The sequence below is a fragment of the Mugil cephalus genome, chromosome 3 (assembly GCF_022458985.1).
Source record: "Mugil cephalus isolate CIBA_MC_2020 chromosome 3, CIBA_Mcephalus_1.1, whole genome shotgun sequence".
Taxonomy (NCBI): domain Eukaryota; kingdom Metazoa; phylum Chordata; class Actinopteri; order Mugiliformes; family Mugilidae; genus Mugil; species Mugil cephalus.
Window position 1 is genome coordinate 7,325,159 of NC_061772.1, and position 23,360 is coordinate 7,348,518.

Sequence of the window (23,360 nt, forward strand, 5' to 3'; positions counted from 1 at the left end):
AATAATCACAAACCTCTCTTTCATTTTCCAGTTCAAATAACCATGAAAAATTAGCCTTCAATGTCAGGGAGGACAACAAAGGGATGCACACAGACTATTGCCTCACCACCGCGCTTGACATTTCTCCTTAATAGGAAAACGGGGTGGTTGTTTCTATCTTTCTTTTTCAATCTCTTTCTTTTCTTTTTTTTTTTTTTTTTTTTTACCTAATTAAAAAGTTCTGCACCCAGATCTTTGTAAATCTTTCCTGCGTCTTTATTCAGCACGCGGGGTCTGCGTGTTACAAAGAGTTGGAGGGTTAGAAAACTCTGGTCCCATGCACACTGCACCCTGCTCATTAGCACCCCTGTGCCTGTCTGTTAATGGCTACTGTTGAAGGGAGATGTCGCCAGACAACCACTACGGGGCCTGGGTCGCCGTGACTACCGTCCAGCAGCCTGATAGATAAATAATTCAAGAGCTATCAGACTCCCTGGCAGCAAAGCAGCCCCAAAAACACACACTCAGGACACAGCTTGTAAAGGCCTTCCTAACTGATCAGCATTTAGCCTTTACAAATGATGTACAACTAGATGTCTGTACAAGACCCCATACAATTAGCCTTAGCTGCAGTCTGAGGATCCTTTTAATTTAGAGAAATCTTTATTTTCAGTGTGAGCAGCAAAGTAATGGTAATTGCTTTCCGTATTACTGCCATTAAATGCTTAATAGGCAGGTTGTTTTCCACTGTAATTATGTACAAAATAATCAACCAAATTTGTAGTGCAATTATGGGAGGCGCATTTAAACAAGTCAAATAAAAGTGGATATCAATAGTGCAAGACATATTGTAAACATAAAAATGTGAGCAAAAGTATGATCATGGATGGCGTTCACTGCTTCTTTATTATGGGATTATTACTCAGTCCAATCTTAAACTGCTACTAATATGTTCTTTGTTATTTCCCAAACAGGCTGACGCTAAATCGTTGTGAAAAGCTGCAAATCCTCAAATGTCACAGAGACTACTAGCACAGGTCTGCATCTCTTTACCAATAAAGATCCAATGACGTCCACCTCGTTCCCGTAAAGGGAGGTTAAATTAAGACCGCAACAAAACTAGATAACAAAATCACAACAATAGATGTCTCTTCAAGTGAAGTGTTATGACTCTAATGTTGTTTCTCACATAACACATTACTCTTATTTGCATACCTTCAAAACCGTATTTCATCTGGCGGTGTGGCTCGTGATGCATATAATGAAATTTCCTTTCAAAAGGAGCTAATGAAAAATCATCTCTTGCAATTAGCTGCTTCTTTATTCACTACTTGTAATGTATTAATTTATTATCACCTAATTCTGGCAGCATTATTTATTTATTTGATTATGAGCACACCTTGCAGCCTTAATTACAAAATAGACTTCAGGCCAGATGATGGGTTGCGTGGCACCAACCATCTTTCAAACTAGTTATCGCTCTAATCTCAGTGGTACGTCCAGTCTGCGTTAGTGGGAGCCTAATCAGTATGCCAAATTGCTTTATGCTTTCAATTTTACCAAAGATTCAAACGTGCAGTACAGTGCAGAATGTCACTTGACAGAGCAGGCCTACACAGTTTGCCCCGGATGAGAGCTTCGTTTTTACGGTAAAGCTTATTTCAAATGACTGCTTCTACGGCTCGTTCAGATGAGTGCACCCTCTTGGAGTGGGTCAGATTCTCTCTCTTCTTAACCACAGTTTGTCTACGGTTGACTATTAGAGGGTGGAAGCGCCACACTAATCTATAGTTTAAACGGGAGTTCTTGTGCAATGCGCACGTAAGCAAACCAGAGTTTTGTCTGACACTTCGTGATACACTGAGAAAGTGGGCTGAAAGCTCCTGGAGGGGTGGAACTGTGCTGCCCGCTGTGCTGCTCCCCAGAGAAGGCGACTTGGAGTGATTACAGTCAAACACTGCTACTCGGTTATCTTTGGCTCAGCCACAGGAGAGGGAGAAGACAAGACAGAGAAGGAGGGGGGAAAAAAAATGGAACTGATGATGTGGCTAAAACGTGGGCCAGATGTTCTAAAAAGACTAGTAGTGTCTGATACGGTTCTTGTAACATGCAAAAAAAAAAGAAAAGCCACAGCACCCCAGTAGGAATCACTGAAGTCAAAAGATCTTAAGGATGTGAAGCACGACTGTGTGATGTCCAGAGGCAACAAGACACAGCATTACTAAAAGGTACATTCTTCCCAAACACTGTCAGCTCTGTGGGGGAAGAGATATTACTAAAGAGACATTTCAAATGTCCTTGGATCCCAAAGAGGAGGCCAATTAAATGGCGAACAGGTATGAATGAGGAGAGGGAAAACCGGATGGCAGTAGGGATTAAGAGGTGGAAGCCGAGTGGACTGGCATGAAGGTGTGGTACCAGCCCACCAGCCGATTCTACTCCAATGCACATTTCTGGAATATTAGGTGGCTATACCGATAACCGTAATTTTACAGGTAACTCTTAAATGAAGCATTTGTAAAACACTGAGGTTTCCTGCCCTCCTCCTCCTCATGTATTTAATGCAGACTGTGCATCTAGTTATGGAAATGAGCAGGTCTAGTTAGTGGGATCCCTTGTCTCTCTAAGGCACGGTTGGTCAGGGATTAACAACCTCTCCCCTATGGAGACCTGGCCTGCTGCTAAATTGGTACTACGCTATACCACATCTTGCACTTCTGTTGTATGCATGCGAGGTTGTTAGTGTTGCTGTTGTTTGTATAATGGGGGCCGTTATTGTCCTCGCTGCATAAGACTCTTCTCACTCATTAGCCAGAGGTTGGAGAGTTAGGGGTAAGAGCCCAATAAGGTAGAAAAATTAATTATTCATCTCAGTGGTCGGTGTCTGGGTGCAGCTCTGGGGCCTAAAGCAGGGACTCTAACTAGCAAAGGTCTGCCTCTGGAGGACTGCTGCAGTAAACAATTGAAAAAATGTTATGCCGTGGGTGTCAGTTACCCAGAGAAAGCAAACACTAATCACCAAACTAATCATTAAAACAAGCTGCCTACAATAATATAGCTCTCTGTGGATTTGTGGTTCCTCCCCTCTGTACTGATCCAACATCCTAAAGCTCCATCATGTCCTCTGTCTAGATCCTGCTCCTGCCTCATGAATGGGCTCAGATATAGCCCCCCTCCCACTCCTTCATTCAGCCACGGCTTCTGTTAGCTCCAGCCAGGACCAGTGGCCTCCTGAGAAGGCTGTGATAAGAATTCATTTCTTCCTATTATGTGCTCTTGTCCACTGCCTCAGTTCATCAGTTCAGTGCAACCAAGTCAATGAAAGGGCCTGTAATGAAGCAATCAGATGCAGCCTGGTTCTCTGGGCCCCGACCCTCGTCTCTTGGCTCCCAGACCCTAGCTCCCAGCGTAGGGTGTGAGTTGGGGTGGGGAGAATGGACATAAGCTGCACAGAAGCATTAATTCAAGACCTTGTCTTTCATAGACCGAAAGATAAGCTGCTCTAACATGTGCTTCACACCAGGTCTGCTGTCTCCTGTGGGTTTAGAGAGTCATCCAGTTTTAGAGAGCTCCATTAGTATAACTAGGCCTCAGTATTGACTCGAAACCAGCCAGTCTGGATTCGGTTGGATCCTACGCTACGTTATCAGTAAAGGACATCTTTCTTTAACTTCCTCGCCGTGCATCGAATCCTTTTTACTCCACAGCCTCCACTGTCATCCCTTCTCTCCGGCCTCCACCTCTTAACATCCCTTCAACATGTGGAAACAATTATGGGATGTTTGGCAGAGGAATGCATGTGTTGAATCTTAATCTGTGCCTTAAAGTAGAAGATTCTGGGCCTCCTTTGTCTTTTAGTGCTGTGAAAGTTTCATTTCAAATTAAAGGGGACCTTTTTGATCTACCCAATATTATTTTCTCTCCCAGGGGCTGAAAATGGATAGTGTTATCTTTGATCAGCCTCCCGTCACTATCCTCCCTTGGACACTGACGCATATATAGCACAAACTACACAAATTCTGTGGCATGTTTTATGGACTTGTCTTTGTTCAATGATAGGCTATAGAAATAATAAGGAGGCTACAAAGTTTGCTGTAAAAGTGTTGCTGATTTGATTGTTTTTAAAACAGTCAAAATCCCTTACTTCCCCTTCATGTGTACTTCCTCTTCCACTTTCCCCTGTTCACCTGCTGCCCGATTTGGCAGAAAGACCCTGCAGCTGGATTCTACCTGACAAGAGCTCCTTAACAAGCAGCAGTCATTAACCTCAGGAGCAGGCAGCTGCCATGTGATGTAGTGCACTCGGCCTGCTGCAGAAGGGCCCTATTGATCCCAGACATACTTGGTGCCTTCCTGGATGTTTATAATCAATATGCAAATGGCCTGCGGCATTGATTCAATATTAATTTTCAATTAGGGAATTCTCGGGGGGTCCTGAGGGGTCAATACAGAACCATTCAGAGGAAAGGCTTGAGCAAGTTGCAGGCATTGACGTTCCTCTACCCAAGACAACTTACTTACTGTTTATTTAGCCTGCCCTGCTGTAAGTCCCGATTAAGGCTTTGGATAATAGGCGGAGAGACAGATGGGCCTTTCTACACTTCTGCAACACTCATTACATAAACTGGATTTTGGTCTAAAGGGCTTGTCCCAACTAATAAGTCATCATCTCACACTTAGTTCTGTTTCTTATTTTGTTGAGTCTGTTCAGGCAGAATGCCTAGAGTATTTAAATAAACTTTTTTCATTATCTTATTGGGTTTTATGTGTCCGTAACAGCTTGCCCAGCTCTATATACGAATGTGCTGTAGGTGTTTTCCATGTCTCCGTACAGACACAGTCCAGTCCTCACATTTAGGCTTCACTTACATAAACAACAAATCGCACATTAAAGTGATTCTGTACTTGCTCCTCACAAGACTACGCAAACACATTTTTCCAGACGCTTCCATAATTAATTGGAGCCGGCTACAGGCCACCATGTATTACTGAGTGTGAGTGAAAAGCATTTACTGTAAATGGAGAAAAGAAGACATAGAGGGTGGGGTTGTCCATTCAGCGTGACTGTCATTTACTTAACACTTCATTGTTTCCAAAGTCAGACGTACAAGAAGGCACCCATTGTCACACTATACGTTCTCTCTTGTTCCCTGACAATAACCGTGCACACGAATGCAAAAACCAAACACACAACTGTGTTTTATTTACAACATATGAATATGAGATGAATTCAAATGTTGAACAATGAATGAGGTAATGTGTTCCAGGTAAGACAACTCTTACTTAAAAACATTAAAAAAACATATTCAGAAGTCTCCTGTTATTCATGGACAGACAGTGTGTCTTTCGGAGAGAGCTGTGGTTTGTTACTCGACTCTCAGGCTTGCTCTTTGTTAAGACAATCAGGCTTTTGTGGCTATTTACACGCACTACAGACATATTCCTTACCACATTAACTGCAATGCACGTAACGGACATAATTAGAGGTCTAATAATTACACGGTTCTGGAGTTATTGGCCAACCGATGTTTGGTTATAATACCATCGTTTATAATATTGGCAATTTTTTTTTGTTGCCAGAATAATGTGGTGAGTTTGAAAGTTGACTCAGAATCTCTGTGCCCGCACAAGAGAGCAGATGAAGGAGGACCTGGATATTTAGGAGAGAGAGAGAGAGAGGGAGAAAGAGAGAGGGAGGGAGAGGGAGGGAGAGAGAGAGAGAAGAATCCTAACAAAAACAATACGTTTCAGCTCTAAGGAGCTTAAATCCCCATAGACAGAAACAAGATGAAATGGATTAGGAGAGAATATGAAGCTCACTACTTCAGCTAATTCTACAACTTTAAGGTTGAAGCAAAAGCAATGTAATTTAAATGCAATATTAAATATGACCCCTTTCAAAATGTATTTTCAATTAGTTTGATAGCCTCTAGAATAACTATACTGTTTCTTTATTTATTTGTTTATGGGCTGTGAATACTGAGCTTTACAACCATGTTAACTCACAAAGCAGTAAAGAGGCCACATGAGAAAATTGCTAAGAGTAAAACAGAGATAACCTGGTTGGACTATTTGCTGTGCTTTCCAGTAGATGCACTGCCCGAGGTAATTGGTTTAGGGATAACATTAATTACCACATTGCTCATTAATGGATGAAGCCTTTATTGGTCACATTGATCAGCAGGACCTGTTAGCCATCATCCTAAGCAATGGTGGATGTAACAAGCTTACATATTGGCATATCAATTAATGCAATCAATTCCTGTCTAGCAGTTGCCATTCCGCTTGTCTACCCCGCCTGTTTCCTAATGCCCCTTCTACTTCCTCTATCATGAATCTGGAAGGCCGGGACAAAAGGCCCGCGTCAAACAAAAGTTTATTAAGTGATTGGTGAACGGTTCCTTCAGTTGAGATCGTTGCACAGTTGAATTGCTGAGCTGATGTTTGGGTGCTGTGGTAAAAGATTCCTCTTACTGACCACTAGTGAGAGTAGTTAAAGACCAGTCCATCATAGGAACCGGAATCACAACTGACAGGAGAAACATACAAAGTACGTACAACATACGTATAGTATATGTTAAGATAATTAAAGAAATTCCCATATTGAGCGCTTCACAAGAGATTTGGCTGTCTTGTAGTCCTTAAATTAAAGACAAACTTGAAAGTGACGGAAGAACGTGATCCCTTCACCCTTCACTTCACCCTACTCCGAAGAAAAAGTCTACTCCGTTTCTCTTTTCTTTTAAGATTAAAGATCAATGCACCTTTTAAGGAGTCATTGATTACAACTTGGAATCCTCTGTGTCATGCGTGCTCGAAAGGGGTGACTGACTTCAAATACAAGGCTGCTGTGCCCTGGTATAACGCGGTGAAACGGGTAGAACATCGGGAATGAATGAGGGAGTAGGGTGTGATAACTGAGAGCACACCATGACAAAGTGGAGGGATTTACCGTTGGGCCCGCAGCACTTCATTTGCTTAATAACAGATCATTCTATAAGAAAGTGGCTGCTCGGAGGGGGATATCACCCAACGAGGATGTCTCACTTGCAGAAATCCTATTTGAAGACAACACCTTTTTGAGCGCTCATCCTCCTCCACGCCTAAGACGATCAACGCGCATGACAGGCCCCATTAATATGACGCCCCATGTAACCTTGCTCTTTCTCCGTCTCCTGCAACAGGAAAAAAACTGATAGCCAGGAAGGAGGGGCATTGTGTTCTGACTGAGCATGTAACAGGAGGGCTGGCGTTCATTTTAAAAAGACGTCTTGCATATCCTTGTCTGAGCCACCTGGAGCCACCTCTTCTAGAGTGACGGAAGTGCACCGTGTTTTGTTTACCAATGTAAATACATGCATTTTGCACAGGCTCCGGTCACTTCTGATATTTCACATGATCTTCACTACATCTGCGGCTCCCTGACCAACGTGCACCACACGTTACACATAACAATAACCAGACGTAACTCGACATACAAAGAAGAACGACTCCTTGGAAAATACCGCAGCACACTGACTAAAAAGAGATGCGTGTGTGAGTGCTGAGAACATAGGTGCAGGCCTCAATTTCTCAACTCAGCGCCATTGTGGAAATCTCGATAAATCAGTCTTAGCCTTCTATGCTGTAACAAGCACACGTTCTATTGTAGCCATCGCTGTTTCTTAAATACACTATGCACAATGAGCCTCTGGTGATTGCCAATATAATTCTGCGAAGCGAAAAAGGAGAAACCGCGTGCTCCGGACAGTGTTATGAGTCGAGCGGGAGACCACATGTGCAGGCAGCGAGTCGGACAGCCCTCGCTCACTCGATGCGGGACCTCCTGAAGGCCCCCGTCCCCTGAGCAGCACACAAGTGGGCTGAGCAATTAACAATTTCATGCTGATTGCCTGAAGCATGTTTTGCTATGCCATAAAGATAATAGCATGAAGGGTGCAGCGGCAGCAGCCCCCACTCCCCCCTCCTCCGGTGTTCCTCTATTGCTTCCATCTCTCAATTCTCTCCTGTGCAATTCACATGTTGGAATGGCGCTCTGCCTGCTTGCTTTATTAAAGACACTCTCCCTGCTTAGAGGGCGCATTTAAGAAAAAAAAATATATAAAGATGACTCCCTGAAGAGTAAACAGGGATGATTATTAAAGGGAAAGAGAAAACTAGAGGCTTGGTCTCCCACTGGCTTCTTGATTTGAAAGTCTAATTTGGCAACTGCACACAACAGGCGTGCAGGTAGACAAAACAAACAGGTTCCATTCCCCCAGACAAACAGAGCATGCTCAGAGTGGTAGCTGGTGACAGCCCTCATCTTCTTCATTCTCTTCCCCACCATGGCATGACAGCAATCCACTCTGACCATGGAGCTCACCGCTGTGCAACAGGAGAATCTGCGCACCACTCAACCTGCGATTCATGTGGCAGAGCAGAGCATATGAAAGAGTGCAAAATGTGGCAAGAACATGACACAGTACTTACGCAGTTGTGTGAACCTCATACTGTGATTGTGTGCGTGAAGAGAGAGACAATAGCTGAATTGTGATTTGTGTTGAAATTAAAAACTATGTGCTCTCGGAAAAACTATTTAGTGTAGTTTTTTTATTGTCAACCTATAATATATAATAAATCCCAGCCACCATTACTAATTGTGGACGACACTGATCATTGTACGCGTTCCTGGTTGGCTCAAATTATCTAGACAATACCAATTCGATCATTTCACGATCATATAGGCAATATTAAAATGTAATGTTTCCAGATAGATATTCATAAAGCGAGAGAAGTCACTTTTAAAAACATTAACCATTTTAGGAGATTATTACACATGTAGCAGCTTTCTATTATATTATAATATAGCACCAAATGCTCTCTCAACACAATGTGTAACTCCCTTTATGACTACACAAGTGAAAAGTTGAAAGACTAAATATGTTTCTTTTTTTAATCAAAATACACTACTATATGACTGCCTGCTTTACATGTCAGTATTCTCAGTCTCAGCATATAGAAGGCCATTATTAACAATCCACCCCCAGGGTCACATTTTTACTATGTGAAAACAAACCTTAAAGACATAAGGAGGAACTGTGGACAAAGGGTTGCGGCACCAGCCCCCTCTGCCCCCCTGGCCCGCCCTCTCTGACCCCCCCCCCCTCACCTCCCAGGCTTCTGGTAGCCTTTCCACCCCCCGGCTGAGTGTGAAAGTCCAGCTGGCATGCTGACAGCCTCGACACCTCGACTGAACGCATTATACATACCCCCATATTCTTTATGATATGGAGTCTGTCAATAATTTACATTCTGAAGGAGCAAACACACACACACTTATCATGCAATAAGGAGAAACATGTTTTTGTGTTAATTTATACGATATAATGTCCCACCCCCCCCCCCCCCCCCCCCCCCCCCCAACACCCCAGACACACAACAACACACACGCACTCACTTATAAATTGCAGTCACATCCCCCTGCTAGAAGGGGATGATAATTGCGGACGGCCAATAAATTACTGCTGCCTCCACATCAATTATAAGCATCACGTCTGGCAATGAGGAAAATGAGATCTTGTGACAAATTTCATGAGGCTTGGCTGCCCAGCAGCCTTTCTTAACATGCTACAGATAGCAATCCCTTATCTAGCCTCTGTAATGGGGAGCTACGGATAGAGAGATGGAGCTGCAACCATTTAATTAAAAAGCTGGGGGTAGGGGTTGGAGAGGTGTAATTCATTGAAAAGGCACAGGAAGGAGACAAAGCCTTTGTCTGCAATACATATTTTTCACAATCCTGTCACTCATCAAAGGCCAAGTTTGTATCTCCTCTAACAACAGTTCTGGAGATTTGTCCTGTCTTTGTATTCACCTCTCCACTATTTTCTTCTCCATTTCATTCTCTCTTCTTTCCCCTTTTTTTTTTTTTTTTTTTATATATATTTCCCAGGAGTGCACTGTTTTCTCCAGTGGGATAGCGACAGCGTTTTTTTTTTTTTTTTTTTTTTACGAATGACTGCGGTGGACAGACAGTGGCACTGAATGAAATGGCCCCTGCACCTAATTGTATTCCCACCTGGGGAAGGCAGGCAAGGGCGGAGGCTTCAAGAGCACAGCAATGAGGATTTATGGCAGATGGGGAGACGGCAAAATAAAACACCAAAAGGGATGGCTCTTAAATCTCATTCCCAGCGCAATATTCATTGTAGTTGCAATCGGGTGTGCTGATAGAGCATTGAAAAAACGACCGCTGTGTTCAAATTATGGCTGTACTCTCTACTAATATTTAACATCATTAGAAAATCATTAGAAAACCATCATAAAACCTGGGATTATGACCAGAGCATTAAACACAATGATTATTCAGTGTGCTCCTTCTCCGCTTTGCCTTGGAAATGAGATTTGCACTGCTGCGGTTATGTAGGGGAAAAGTATGAATATTTTTCATAATTACTGTAACATTTGAAAAACATTGGCTTGCATGAATTACTATACCATTATGAAGTTGTGTTTGTCTGCCCAAAAGCAAAGTTTCCAATGAGGCTTTGCATGGGATATCATTAATGCATTTTCATGGGGGCATCAGTGGGAATAATGACAATATTTCACTAAACCTTAACCATACAAAGCTTTGCCAGTCGTACGGGAAAGCAAAGACATGCCAGTTGAAAGGATACATGTAAAGAAAAAGATTTTTCCTTTGTTTGTTTTTCACGTTTTTTGGATGCGTCGTCATCACCGTGTTTAGATGGCAGTTTCAAAAGTGGCGGAAAATGCGAAGGACGGCAGATGCTACAGAGCCGTTTCAAAGCATTAAATAAAGTTCTGTAATGGATATAAGCTTTTTAGGGAAAACATTTACCAAATCTGGTTTTAAGACCACAAATAAGAGCGTACATATATCTTCAACTGTACGCTGATGTACTGCTCTACTTGAAGAAAGGGAGGGCCGATAGTGTCAGAGTTGAGTCTTTACTTTTTGGGATTTCTCGGCAGCCCCATTATCAAGCGCAGCCATCAGCACAAAGATAAAAGATCCTAATGGAGCTGGCCCTAGTGGAGATGAAAGGTGCAGAGATGGCACACTGTTATGAATCTCTAATGCAGCCCATGTTTCTAAGGTAATGACTGACTCTCAGGCCTCTTTCACAGGCTTCGCTGCTTAGGGCCCAGGCGATAAAGGTCCTCCTATTCCTTGTCACTAAGCAGTAAGGCAGAGACCCCGTGGCTCTTGCTCTCACTGGCAGTGGAAAGTGCTCTGAAAAGATACAGAGGAAAAAGAACAAAACAAAACAAATGTGTCCACTTGTATTTAGTCAATGGATTGACATAATCAGTTCAAAACAGAAGCGAGGTTGATAATAATATTCCTTGTCATCTCTGAATCTGACTTATGGTCTTAAATAACTGGCAGCCGCTATGACAGCAATGAGAAGTGGCGGGCAGCATAAATTTGGTGAAGCTACTGTATGTTGAAAATAAACACTTTCCCTGATTTACACAAAACACTCTTTTTAATACTTGCGGTGCTGATGTATGCTTGCTTGACTGCATGCGAAGCCTATGAACAACATATTCTTTCTGGGTCAGGATGAGCAGAGGGCTAATGTAAGAGCAATTCCTTGTCAAGCTTTTCAGAGTAATTGAACTGACGCTTATGAGAACCAATGTTCTTTTAAATGCATTACTTGGCAGATATTCTGGCTTTTGTCCCTTAAACTATGCCAGCAAAAATCATGCCCTTTGAACAACAGGGAGAGGTGAAAATACATAGTGAGAGAAGTCTTTTCTCTAGTCCCTTTCACAGAACCTAATGGATTGTGAGCACTTAATGCATTAATCAATCAATATCTCTCACTGTACATCAACAACGCGACCAAGTTATGAATGACCTCTGCAACAGAAAAGGACACTTAAATGCACACAAGATTGCTCCTAGGTTAGTAACTAGCGCTCGGTTTTTAACACGCATGATTACACCTTCACAAGGCAGGGGGGCGCTAACAGTGCGCTAAATATACTGAGGTTAGTTGTTACACAATTTGCACATGAATTTGCTACACATTGTGAAAACCTCAGTTCTTTTATTGGGAACGCTCATTTATTCTTTCGCTGCTGATGATTACAGCATACCCTTCCAGACTTTAGAAAGATATCCTAGAAGTTTAAATCCACTTTCTATATCACGCCAAGGCCACAAATGCGTTTTTACATACCGCTTCACAATGCACTGTAAGTCACTCACTTAGTCACCGAGCAGCATAAGAATGGCTTTGGCTGAGAACACATCATGAAAGGTAAGTGCTCCCCTTTGTAGTATGGCTCAAACACCAATTTAAAGATGGACCCGGTCCTTAGATGGGAGATTCTGAAATACGAAACTTTGTAAGTACTGGCTTGTGCTGAACCTGTGGCCCATTCAAAGTCATTTTCAATACTATACTGTGTTTAAGGTTAATTGAATAATCTGAGTGTTAGATGTGTTAACTATTTCCTACTGGCTAGAAAGTGACACATGGCAAGAAAAAATACTCAAAATGCGGCTCCGCTGCGTGATTAAAAAAAAAGGAAAGCACTTTTATGACTGTGAACTCATTGATTGCACATTTAGGACCCTGTGGCAAGACTTTCTGTGAAGTGACTGGGCAGCACATTTTAATAATTTTCTCATTATTTCTCAATTTGGTTATTTAAGACTGATAACAAAAAAACACACAAACAAATTAGGAAAAAAGTACACTTTTCCTGTGCTATCTATTTAATTGCGTGGGTGAGAAGGCCAGAGAAGGCAGTGTGAGGTGGAGGTGGTCCCTTCCCTGAGTTCTGGTGGGGCACAGAAGTGGAGCGTGGAGACAGAGTGGAACGGACAGGAGCTGACTGCAGAGAGTCAGAGAAAAGAGGAGCCCAGAACAAGAGCGCAAACTAATGCTATTGTGGTCAATGCACAATGGTCCTGAAAAGTGACTGCAGAGGTGCCCTTAAACAAAGGAGGTATTGCCATTCGCTCTCCCCCATCCAATTAGATTCTTTCGCCAAGTTTACCATGACAAAAAAACAAAAAAAAAAAAACAGCCCATTTTTCCTAATTCTGGCTGCCATACTGGCTCCCGTGCCACCTTAAATCGAGTAAGCCTCCGAATGCCTGTCTGCTAGACTGACAACGACTTGTGACATGGATTCAAACACATCCACTGTGTTCTCCTTTCTACAGCTCACACACAAATATGTGCATCTGAGCTTTCCCAAGTGCTTGAAATATTCAACATATACATGAGAGACCCGTTTCCACAGAAAGCCCACACACCAGGCACTGTGAAGGTTAATCATTTTTAAGGTTTATGCAGATTTTAGAAAGAAAAAAAAACTACCTGGTTTTTCTTTTATATATATATATATAAAAAAAAATATAAAAGAACAGATCTTCAACCAGATTTTATGTCCCTGTGCAATCAAAAGTTAAAGTGTTTCCTGCAGCAAAAAGACAACGTTCTCTACAGATTACAGTAAACGCGGTCCTCTCGAGACAATCACGGCTCAGCTTGTGCTTAAAAGTGAAGAGAAAAATGGGGTAACACCCCAAATGAGCTGATGATCATGTGGCCCTTAAAGCAATTTAAAAACAGTTACTGTGCAGTGTTTGTACTGCTAATGTTATTCTTTTTCACACCGGTATTATTGACTAAATTATTCTTTTTGTTTGTTTGTTTCACTCAATATGAACCCTGTTAAATTATCATGGAAATAAAGACCAAAAAAACTATTGAACCCGTTGCGCGGCTTACTTGTGCTAAATAATTATCTTTTGTGACAAAGTGCTAAACCACGCTAGGCTAAATAAGATGTATGAGGTCATTTTTTTTAATGACAAAAACGAACAGATGAGACACTATTATTGATCTGTATGTTTGTAAATCCATAGCGTGTCCACACCATCATTGCCTAAAACTGATGAATTGTCAAGGTTCAGCACAGTGTAATTAGCAAACAGCATTATGTTACATAAAATGAATATGTAACTAATATTTTTCACTTCTTTCCTCACATTTATGGGTAATGATTTTAATTGCCACTTATGCTAAATGATTCATCAACCGCCACTAACTATCCAGGGAAATAACACCAACAATGACACTCCTGTTCTTTTGCGATGGTTGTTGCTCTACCTAATAATTTACAGTTGTACACATATAATTCCTTCAAACCAACAATTAAAGAGCATTTACAGACAGTATCATTACAATAGTAAAACAAAAAACAAACTGCCTCCTGATTAAAAAAAACAAAAAAAATCAAAAAACAAGATTTGTTTTAAAGTAAGATATTAATGCAAAAAAACAAAAAACAAAAACAAAAAAAAACACACACACAAAATTGTCCCGCTACCCGTCCATGGTCAATTCCGTTTCACAGATGGACTGACTTAATATGTCCTCCTGTATGCTTACTGAGCAAGCAGCATGAAAATTGACCTTTGCTCGTTTTCTAAAATTGACCTTTGCTTGCTTTCTAAACAATTGATTTTTCTTCTTAATGCTTCAAATGACTTAATATACAGTACTCACGTTAAGGCAGCGTGTGAAGCAACAAGAAATTCAGGAAACAGACACATTTTTCTGCGACAGTTACTAATTGCCAATCCCATAAACACTCTGTTGTTTTTTTGGAACTGATTATTTAGTAAATATTTAAAATCTTTTCCCCTCACAGTGGCGATGGTGGAACTTGATCCCATCAGTGTGCATTTACAGTGTAAATGCCTGGCTTTCTGTTCACATTCCCTTACTTAAATATCATCCATCACCGCGCTCATCCAAGCTCCTTTGCTCCAAATGGGCAGCGGGAAGAACGCATCAACAGCCAACTAATAAAACAACAGCGACAGAGCAGCGTTTCCAGCCAGACAAAGAGAAATTGTGAGGGATAGGCCATACGCTGGACCAGGAGGAACACCATAAATTTGACTGAGTCAAACAAAAACTATTTTGTCCTGGATTGCCACCGGGCAGACGGTCACATCTGCTTAGACAGAGTTGGCCTGTGCGCACGGCTTTCTTTAAGAAACATTTCCTTCGCTGGACAATTGCTGTCTAGTCAGTAGCCTCCACCCAACAACAGACACATTTCTGTATGCGCGCCGCTAATCAGCCACATTGTTCTTCACGGCACTTATCCTCACATCTGACTGTGTGTCAGGTTTATGGCAAATTTTCAAGAAGGCAGGGACAGGTCCTAGACCTGAGGGTGCTCTGTAATCAGCGGCATCCTGCTATGGCGTCACTAGTGACTAGAATTTCTGTTTGCTGCTGATGTTCAGCTGTCCGGGGGGCACGGGCATTATTTAAGGAAACTAGAGAAATCCAGAATAATTCCCCAAAATGCACCCGTGCAAAGTTCCCTCTAATGTCACACGCACCATCACCAACACAGAGTTGAGCCTTCCTCCCACTCATATTATCCTTTTGTGTTTTCCACCAAAATCATCCATTTCTCTTCATCCGCCCTCCTCTCACCCTCCTCAGGTGGTGTTGTAGTGTAGCGTACTGTCAAGCACAGCGTGAATCAATGACTGGTGCTCACGCCTACAGGTAAAGGTTAGAAAGGTTCACTATTGAATTATTTCTGCACTTCTCTCATTGCTGCCATCTACCTAGCCGCTTTTAGCTGATGTGGTTGAGGCACTGGAGGGGACTCGTTTGGCTAATGCACTCAACACACGAGTGCACGCGTGCGCTGTTGTGCGCGCCCTGCATGTTTTCTTCAAACGCAACAAACATTAGAGGAATTTGCACATTCTGTAGCATGCACGTGTGTCCGCACATGCAGACACTGCGCACTCCGTTCCCTACTATCTATCAGACAGTGGATAATGAATCACAACATCTGTGCTTTCAGCCAGTCTTTGTTTCATCTGCCTTTATTCTAATGGAGGCCTCAGAGAGTGAGGGCAACATGCTGCTGGATAGGGCATCCTTCACTCTCTGGTTTTGTTTTGCTGTCAGCAAGGCTGATCGTCTGCGCTGGACCCAGAATGAACTCATCCATAGCACAGATCATGCCCTTTGATCCACCAGCTCTCTCTGGGGGGCACAAACAGCCTTATTAAAAATGGCTAAATAAAACTTTCCTTGCCTCGACTCGATAGTTCCCAAACTTTACCCCTGCTCCTTCTCTGATGCTGCCTATGGTCAAATTGAGCTGCCTAATTCTGACAACGAGCAGCACTGTTCGCCCAATACCGAAAACACAGAAACAAATGAAGCAATCTAAGTGTTTAACAATTTATTGTTTCCACTTCTAGACTACCTGGCATACACTTGCACTACAATCAATAGCGCAGACGAGAACATGGTGGATGCAAGATGATAATGCGAGCCTTAGGGGGAAAGTTCAAGAAAGGAATGTGCAGGAAAAATAAATATTAAGACTACACATTACCAGTAAAGAAAAGCCAAAGAAAAGAAGAAGTGACTATATTGCATCTAAAAGCAAGTAATTTAAATAAAAATATATATGTATTGTAGAAACAGTGCTGGTTATGCATTCTTTGACAAAGATGTCTTTGATAATGAGGGACTGTTATCACATTAAAAGTCAGTGTAGACATGTTAGTTATACTTGCATTATCCTCTTCCCCAGTAAATGAGCCCCGCATCACTTTTTCGTGCAAGAGCACTCAACCACTTTCACAAATACCTGTGGCTACGCTGAAATAACATTTATATAAACACCAAACTAGACATTATATGCTCTATCAAACACATCTCATACGAATCCGTCATTAAAGAACAGGAATACTTTCCTCCTTCACTCCATGTACCTATGCTAGCGACATGACTGCTGCTATAATTAAACCCATCACAACCATTATGTCTTTGGCACCTAATCTATTCCCTCCTCCTCTGTCTGTGTCTGTCTGTAACCACAGACTTCCCACCCTCAGTCCTGACTGACAGGCTGTGGTCACTCTGCGTGAGAGACATGAGGAGCAGCAGGGTTACTGCATTACCTCCTTCCCCTCCCCGTGAGCTCCTCCTGATCCCGCAATCCAGCACCTCACACCACCGATAGCCACCTCTGCTCCAATATCCAGCAGCAAAGCCCCTAGGCCTGAAATAGAACTCATTAACACGTTTAGTAAGTACAAATGAGATGACTGTCTCTTGATGGACTGTCTATCTTTTGGATCAGCTTTCAAGGAGAGTGTGTGGTAATGACAAGAGAGAGGGAAACCAATATTATAATGTGCTGCCGGCCTCCTCTGAAAATGGGCTTGATGACAGGGAGCACCCACGCACGGCCTGATTTTTGGTGCAGACACACATGTATATTCTCATTTAGGGGTACGCAAGTTTGAAAATGAAATCCGGTGTATATTTGCACCCAAGTGGCACAAATGGCGGTGAAATCACACACACGGCATGTCCAACTAGTTCCCCTGTACAGCTACTGCGGTAACAGATTCATGCTGTAATCCGGAGGAGCTATTGCTTTCGTTGTTAACATGACTCAATAAGTTCATCACTTTTCTGAACACCACTTTCTTTTTCTTTAATGTAAACACTCATTTTTGAAATTTACGCCGCCTCTAATCTCTCTCGCTCTAATGTATTGGACAGGGTGGCACACCAGGAGTCAGACTTCACCCACTATCCAGCCAGAGGGAAAAGCCAGCCAGTATTTACAGAGCGAAGCTTCAGTCAGCGGTGCTGGCAAAAAATCTGGACACCACATTTTTTTTCTTTTTTCTTTTTTTTTTATTCACAGCCTGCCCCAGAATAGAGTGGCGGCTTTCTGGTCAATTTGCTATTACAGGATGGGCCAGCAGAGGAATTCATAGCAAGCATGTAAAGCGGGGGGCACAGGGACAGAAAAGACTTGCTTGTGTTGGTTTCGGCAGCGGGGTTGTGTGAACGCTCAAACACAACTGGAAAATCTATAAAGCCATCATTTTAGCTTTTTAATAAATGTCTAGTCGTTTGTAATATTTTCAAAATGAAAAGTAATGTATTTATGAATTTCCTGGCACGTTCTGCAGACAGCAAACAATTTCCTATGCTGCCTAGATGCCCTTCGGACAGGGATTAGAAGGCAGGCGACTGACAGAGGCCTGACTGAGCTGCTGGCCCTCTGGGGCCCTGCTCATCCAGGCCTGCACGGTCCTCATCCTCATATCCACTCTGCATCACCAGGGCAATAACAGCCTTTATTAAAAGCGCATTGCACCAGTGTCTGTCTATACAACTCACTTTCGGATTGGCCATAATGTGGCATGTAGAAAGGGTCTGGTGGTTAGGGGCTATAATATCCTGTTTCTGGAAAGGTTTACTTTGCATCGTAACAAGCATGAATAAGGGAGGACATTCCAGAAACGGCTACCGTCTGTTTTGTTCTTGCCCGTGGGGAGCATAAGCTCGGGCTATGGCCCTCGCATGCCATCAGAGCGTGGCCTGGCTCACCTCTGATTTTACCTGGCTTTAACAGCTGCAGCCTTGCCACTGGACCTGCAAATAGTGAGACTATGAAAGCAGAGGAGAGTAACACCCTGTTAATATGTTGCCAAAAATCTATGAGAAGCAGAGGATGAAACAAAAGGATCAATATTATGCATATTAGACGTGTGGTTAAGTAATTTTGACGGACGGGATGTCGACACATCCTATCTATCATCATTAAATTTCAACGTGAGCAGAGAGGCGGCGCGCCAGCCCTAAAATACCAGTGACTTTGTTCCGTTTGCTTTATTAGTGCGTTTTCCGTGTCACTGTGTATTTCCCAGCTTTTTCGGAGTGCGCGAAGAATTATGCATGAGGCAGAAATGAGGGGAGGGAAGAGAAATGCCTCTGTTGTCAGGACAGGCCTTGCTATTAGGTGCGTGACCCTGAAAGTGCACCCCTTTTAGCGAAACAAGCAATGGATCTCATACTGGATACCACTATTATGCAGTCATTTGTATGCACCCTTTCGTCTCATTTCCATTTAATAATGCACACAGTTCCCTTGCCCAGTTTCTAAAACTGGTCATTAAAAGTAACGCTGATCTAAACTAGAGGCTCAAGTTCCACTTACAAGCAGTCACAAAATGGAAGATGAAACAAGTCAAAGTAAGATAACCACTCCCCAAAACAGCTATTGTACACCAGGCCTCTATGTCCACACAGACAGGAGACAATGACTGGTGGCTGCCCAGGTGGCCCCAACCCCAGTCTTCTCCTTCCCAGCCTCCTAGGCTCACAGACAGGGATTTCCTCCTGCGATGAGAGCCAAGCCGTCACAGCCCAGCGATCAAGGGCCTGCCATCTGTGACTGAGGCAGATTTACAGCAGGAGCTAATCCACACTGTCAGCCACGTTTGTTCTCCATCTCTGCCTCCTTCATATACAGACACGCACTCACAGACACGCACTCGCACACACGCACCACCACCGAGTAAAATATATATTTTACCCTTACTAAATGCTCTTTTCTGCATCTCTCTCCCTTTTCTCTCATAAATGTTAAGACACAAAGACAACAGTTTTTTTTTTTCCACCAAAGCAGAGCAGCATTCACCCTTCAGTGCAATTTAACTTTGCCCTTTTTAAAAGCATGATCTCATTCTGTTCTACACTCAAAAAATAACTTTGCTCGATTAAATGTTAAGAAATGAGAAACCTCAATGTGTCATTGAGTTATATGCCCTGGTGAACATCATTCATATGAAATAGGGTCATCATACGCTCAAGTGTCACACTAGCTCTCACGTACAAGCTCCCCAAACCCGTTTCGCCCCCTTCCGTCTATTTTTCCTCTTACTCATTCCTCATATATTGGCCTCTCTCGAACACATACAACTTGATGCCCAACACTGGAAGGTGTCAGAAGTCACCATTAACCCCAACACATGACACTTGCTTTCACCTTCCCTCTCAGGAATATCTAAACCTAAAATATATTTCGTTCTCATGCTGTCAAACCAGCTATCATCACAAGTCAACTCTTTATGGGAGTTTCAAACATTTCCTGCTGGCCTTTTCCGACACATACGTTTCACTTGTCTATTTTGTGTGTGTATATGTGCCACCAGTAATGAGCTGCTGTTGGTAAAACTAGAAGCTGGCACTGGTGCATTGGTTCAAGTCAGTGCTGAGCTTTGTTCAAGGATCTCTGCACATAGGGCAGCTGTGTGGGACTGGGATCCCTCTGAGACCTCCTTTGTTTCCCCATAGATAAAGGGTTAAAGAAGACAAATGGAGGTGGGGCCACGGAGCAACATGCCTAAGCAGCACATTTATAGTATGAGCAAGAATTAAAACAATGCAGGCCTTTTATCCCTGTGTTAGTCTAATTAAAAAGAAACGTAATTTCTGCTGCCCTTGCTCTCCTCGGACTTCCAGCCCAGAAGAGATTTGTGGCACAGGGTCCCTGCAGTCTATTTGCTGCATCCTCATAAGCAATATTAATATGCGAATTGCAAAACATACCATGTTATGCATGAGCTGGATCACAATGCATTCGGTTGCTCACATAGCGACTACGTGTATAAGATCAGACTTAAATACACTCCCGTCAGAAGTTATTTTTGTAAGAATTATGTCACGCTGCCCTTTGACTCTACCTCTCTGTGCAATATGTGTGAGCTGTTTGAGGGAAAACGCATATTTCATGTTTTGGGGTAAAAAAAAAAAAAAAAAAAAATCCAAGGCAAGCTACAAGGCCCGCACCTAAACCAGCAGAGAAACACTCGTAGGATCACAGAACAGCAGCAGGCGAGGGAATTACTGTGTAGGTGACCCAGAAATCCAGGGGCAACTTTGTTTTAACAAACCAGGGAATGTTCCAGCACTTTAGCAGCTCTGCCTCGACCACAAAACCGAGCCATGTGCCACAGCAGAGCAGGAGAAGAGGAAATTAAATATCACACAGGGAGGGATTGGTTCAGCCCTGGCTCAGGGGTGGGGCCATGAGGTGGACAAGTATAGAGGAGGCTTTTGGCGAGAGAAGTAAAGTGTGGCGTGTGGAGTCAGCGATTTTAGACTTCATGATTACAGGCGAAGGGGTCGGATCATCATTGTCGTCCGCAAACTTAGTTTAACAGATAATAAATGGAAGAGACTGACTAAAAGAAACAGTGGGTTAAAATCACTGATGCCGTTTTTACATGGCAGCCAGGAAAAGAAGGGTGTTTTCTATGAGTTTCATAATTAGTCAAACAAAGTCTATTATAGAGAAGTAAGCAGTCTCTAAATTACAGGAAAATGAGAAAAGGCATCAACACCAATCCGATGATCAGGCACCATCGTTAAAATGCACGGCCAGATTGGGAGGACATTAAATCTAAAAACATTCAGATACCAGTGGCGGTCGGCTGAAGTAAGTGAGGGTTGCTGTAATTTGATGAAGCTCAGCAAGACTGTGAGCACTGGCGATGTGTGTGTGTGCGCGAGCGCGCGCATATGCGCGTGTGTGTGTGTATAATGACAGTGCCCACACGCAGTCCCACTGATCGTACCCCCCATCCAGGCACAAACATGGACATCTAACACATAAAAGGTTCAAAAAGAAATTAGGACTGACAAACATGGCATCTATTAGGAGAAAAAAAAGAAAGAAAAACACGTTTATTTGCAAACAGCACAACTACTACTCGTGTGTGAAGTCAAAAAAAAAAAAAAAATCCCAACCCCCATCCCTTTTAACCTAAATGGCCCTTCCTCTTGCCTTTGCATGTTCGCTTGTCCACTGTACTGTAGTCATTAACATATTTGGAGTGCAGTGAGCAGAAAGCTTAATTGTCCCTAATTGCTCAGCTAAATATGTTCTCTAATGATTTGCTTCAGATCTGTGACTGCCTTTTGCGCAATTTCCCGGCCGCTGGCTTCATTATCCCTGCCTCCTTGGAACAAAGCGTCTTCACAGGCTGGCCCTTTTTTTTTTTTTCTTTTTCTCCTACATAACATAGACAGCGAGTATGTGTGTGAGGGAAGTAATGGTTCCCTCTTGGAAGGACGCACAATAGAGCCCCTTTGTCGGGGCACAGGAGTTAAAGTGATTAGAAAACCAAATCTCTACTAAGAAAGGGTGTTAATTGACCACAGCTCACTCTTCCTAATCAGCCCGTAATGAATGGGCAGTTGAGGCACTTTGTTTCAGACATGCTACTGTTGTTGTGGCTGTGTCTGTTTTTTGGTCTTCTTCTTCTTGTCGCAGCTGCTGCTGTTGTTCAGCTCCTCCTCCTCTAGGCTTATTGCTCTGTCTCAATATGTCTTTAATGACAAAGGACGGCTCCCACTGACGGGGACCTCTGCTTTGTCTGCAACACTGTTTTTGTTGTCATCTCAAAACAGAAGTTAACCATTTATCTTAATAATGAAAATTCCACGAGGAAGTAAACGTGAAAGTGGGAAGACGCAGAACAACTGCAAATGCAATTGTCAGCAAGTCACGCATATAAAGCTCCTCATATGACTAAATGGATGTGAGCGGCATAGGTGGAGAGACCACGAGACAAAAACAAAGTTAGACAGACGTATATCAGAGCCCGCGGGGCTGTGTTCTGACCTGTATCTGAAGAAGGGCATTTGCGAATGGTGAAGATGGAGCTGAGGTCGTCGTCGTCCTCCGGCAGGCCCTTCTGCAAGCGCTGAAGCTTCCTGAGGCTCTCGCTGCGTTGGTGCTTCATGGAGCGCACATGCTGGATCAGGTTGAGCTTGGCCTTGGTCGAGTAGTTGCAAAGCACACAATGGTAGTAGCAGGCATCACCCTCCACCGCGTTTTCGTGCTGCTGCAGGTGCTGTGGGAGGGGAACGGAGGAAGAGAGAGTGGAACAGAGAGAGAAAGAAGTTATTGTAGATGGCAGATAGCTGGCTAGGCACCACCGACTCACTTTCACTCACACAGTTGGCAAATGAACAAATCAATTCCCAATCACAGCCCTGTTGTTTAACATCCAGACCTCTTCCCCTTCAGGACAACTGTTTGGACTGCACACTTGTCTGTGTGAGTGTCTGTATCAGTAGGCTAACAGGACAGGAGAGGCCTGGGAGACACGCAAATCTCAGGGGCCCGAGGGCAGGCAGGAATCGCATCAGCCACCCTTCAGAAGCCGTGGGTCTGCAGCCTCACAGACGGAAGGAAGCATTGATCCCCTTCACTCAACAGAAGCTTCCCGTCTCTGAAAAGGAAACTCCAAACATCTGCCTGTTTCACGCATGGGATACTAAATATTGATCATGGTGAGTTAAATCCTCGCTCTCTCATAGAGGAAGAGAGGCGAAGGCAGCCGGTGGTGAGGCAGGAGGGCGACTGAGTGCATTCTGAGAGAAAATGGAACATTCCACAACAGGAGGACAACCTTCAGAGGGCAGGAAATCAGCACCAGTATTGACCTGTCAACCCCAGCACTTCCTCCAAGACTCAAC

At 43.2% G+C, this 23,360-nt stretch overlaps 1 protein-coding gene across 6 annotated transcripts in view; it reads right to left on the reverse strand.

Moving 5' to 3' along the window:
* zfhx3b (zinc finger homeobox 3b) overlaps positions 1-23,360 on the reverse strand; it is a 316,707-nt gene that overhangs the window by 33,625 nt on the left and 259,722 nt on the right. For all 6 annotated transcript variants that reach the window (XM_047580259.1, XM_047580258.1, XM_047580260.1 and 3 more), the window contains one exon: positions 22,501-22,732. In XM_047580259.1, the coding sequence (XP_047436215.1) occupies positions 22,501-22,732 (232 nt within the window). The remainder of the gene's footprint in view (positions 1-22,500; positions 22,733-23,360) is intronic.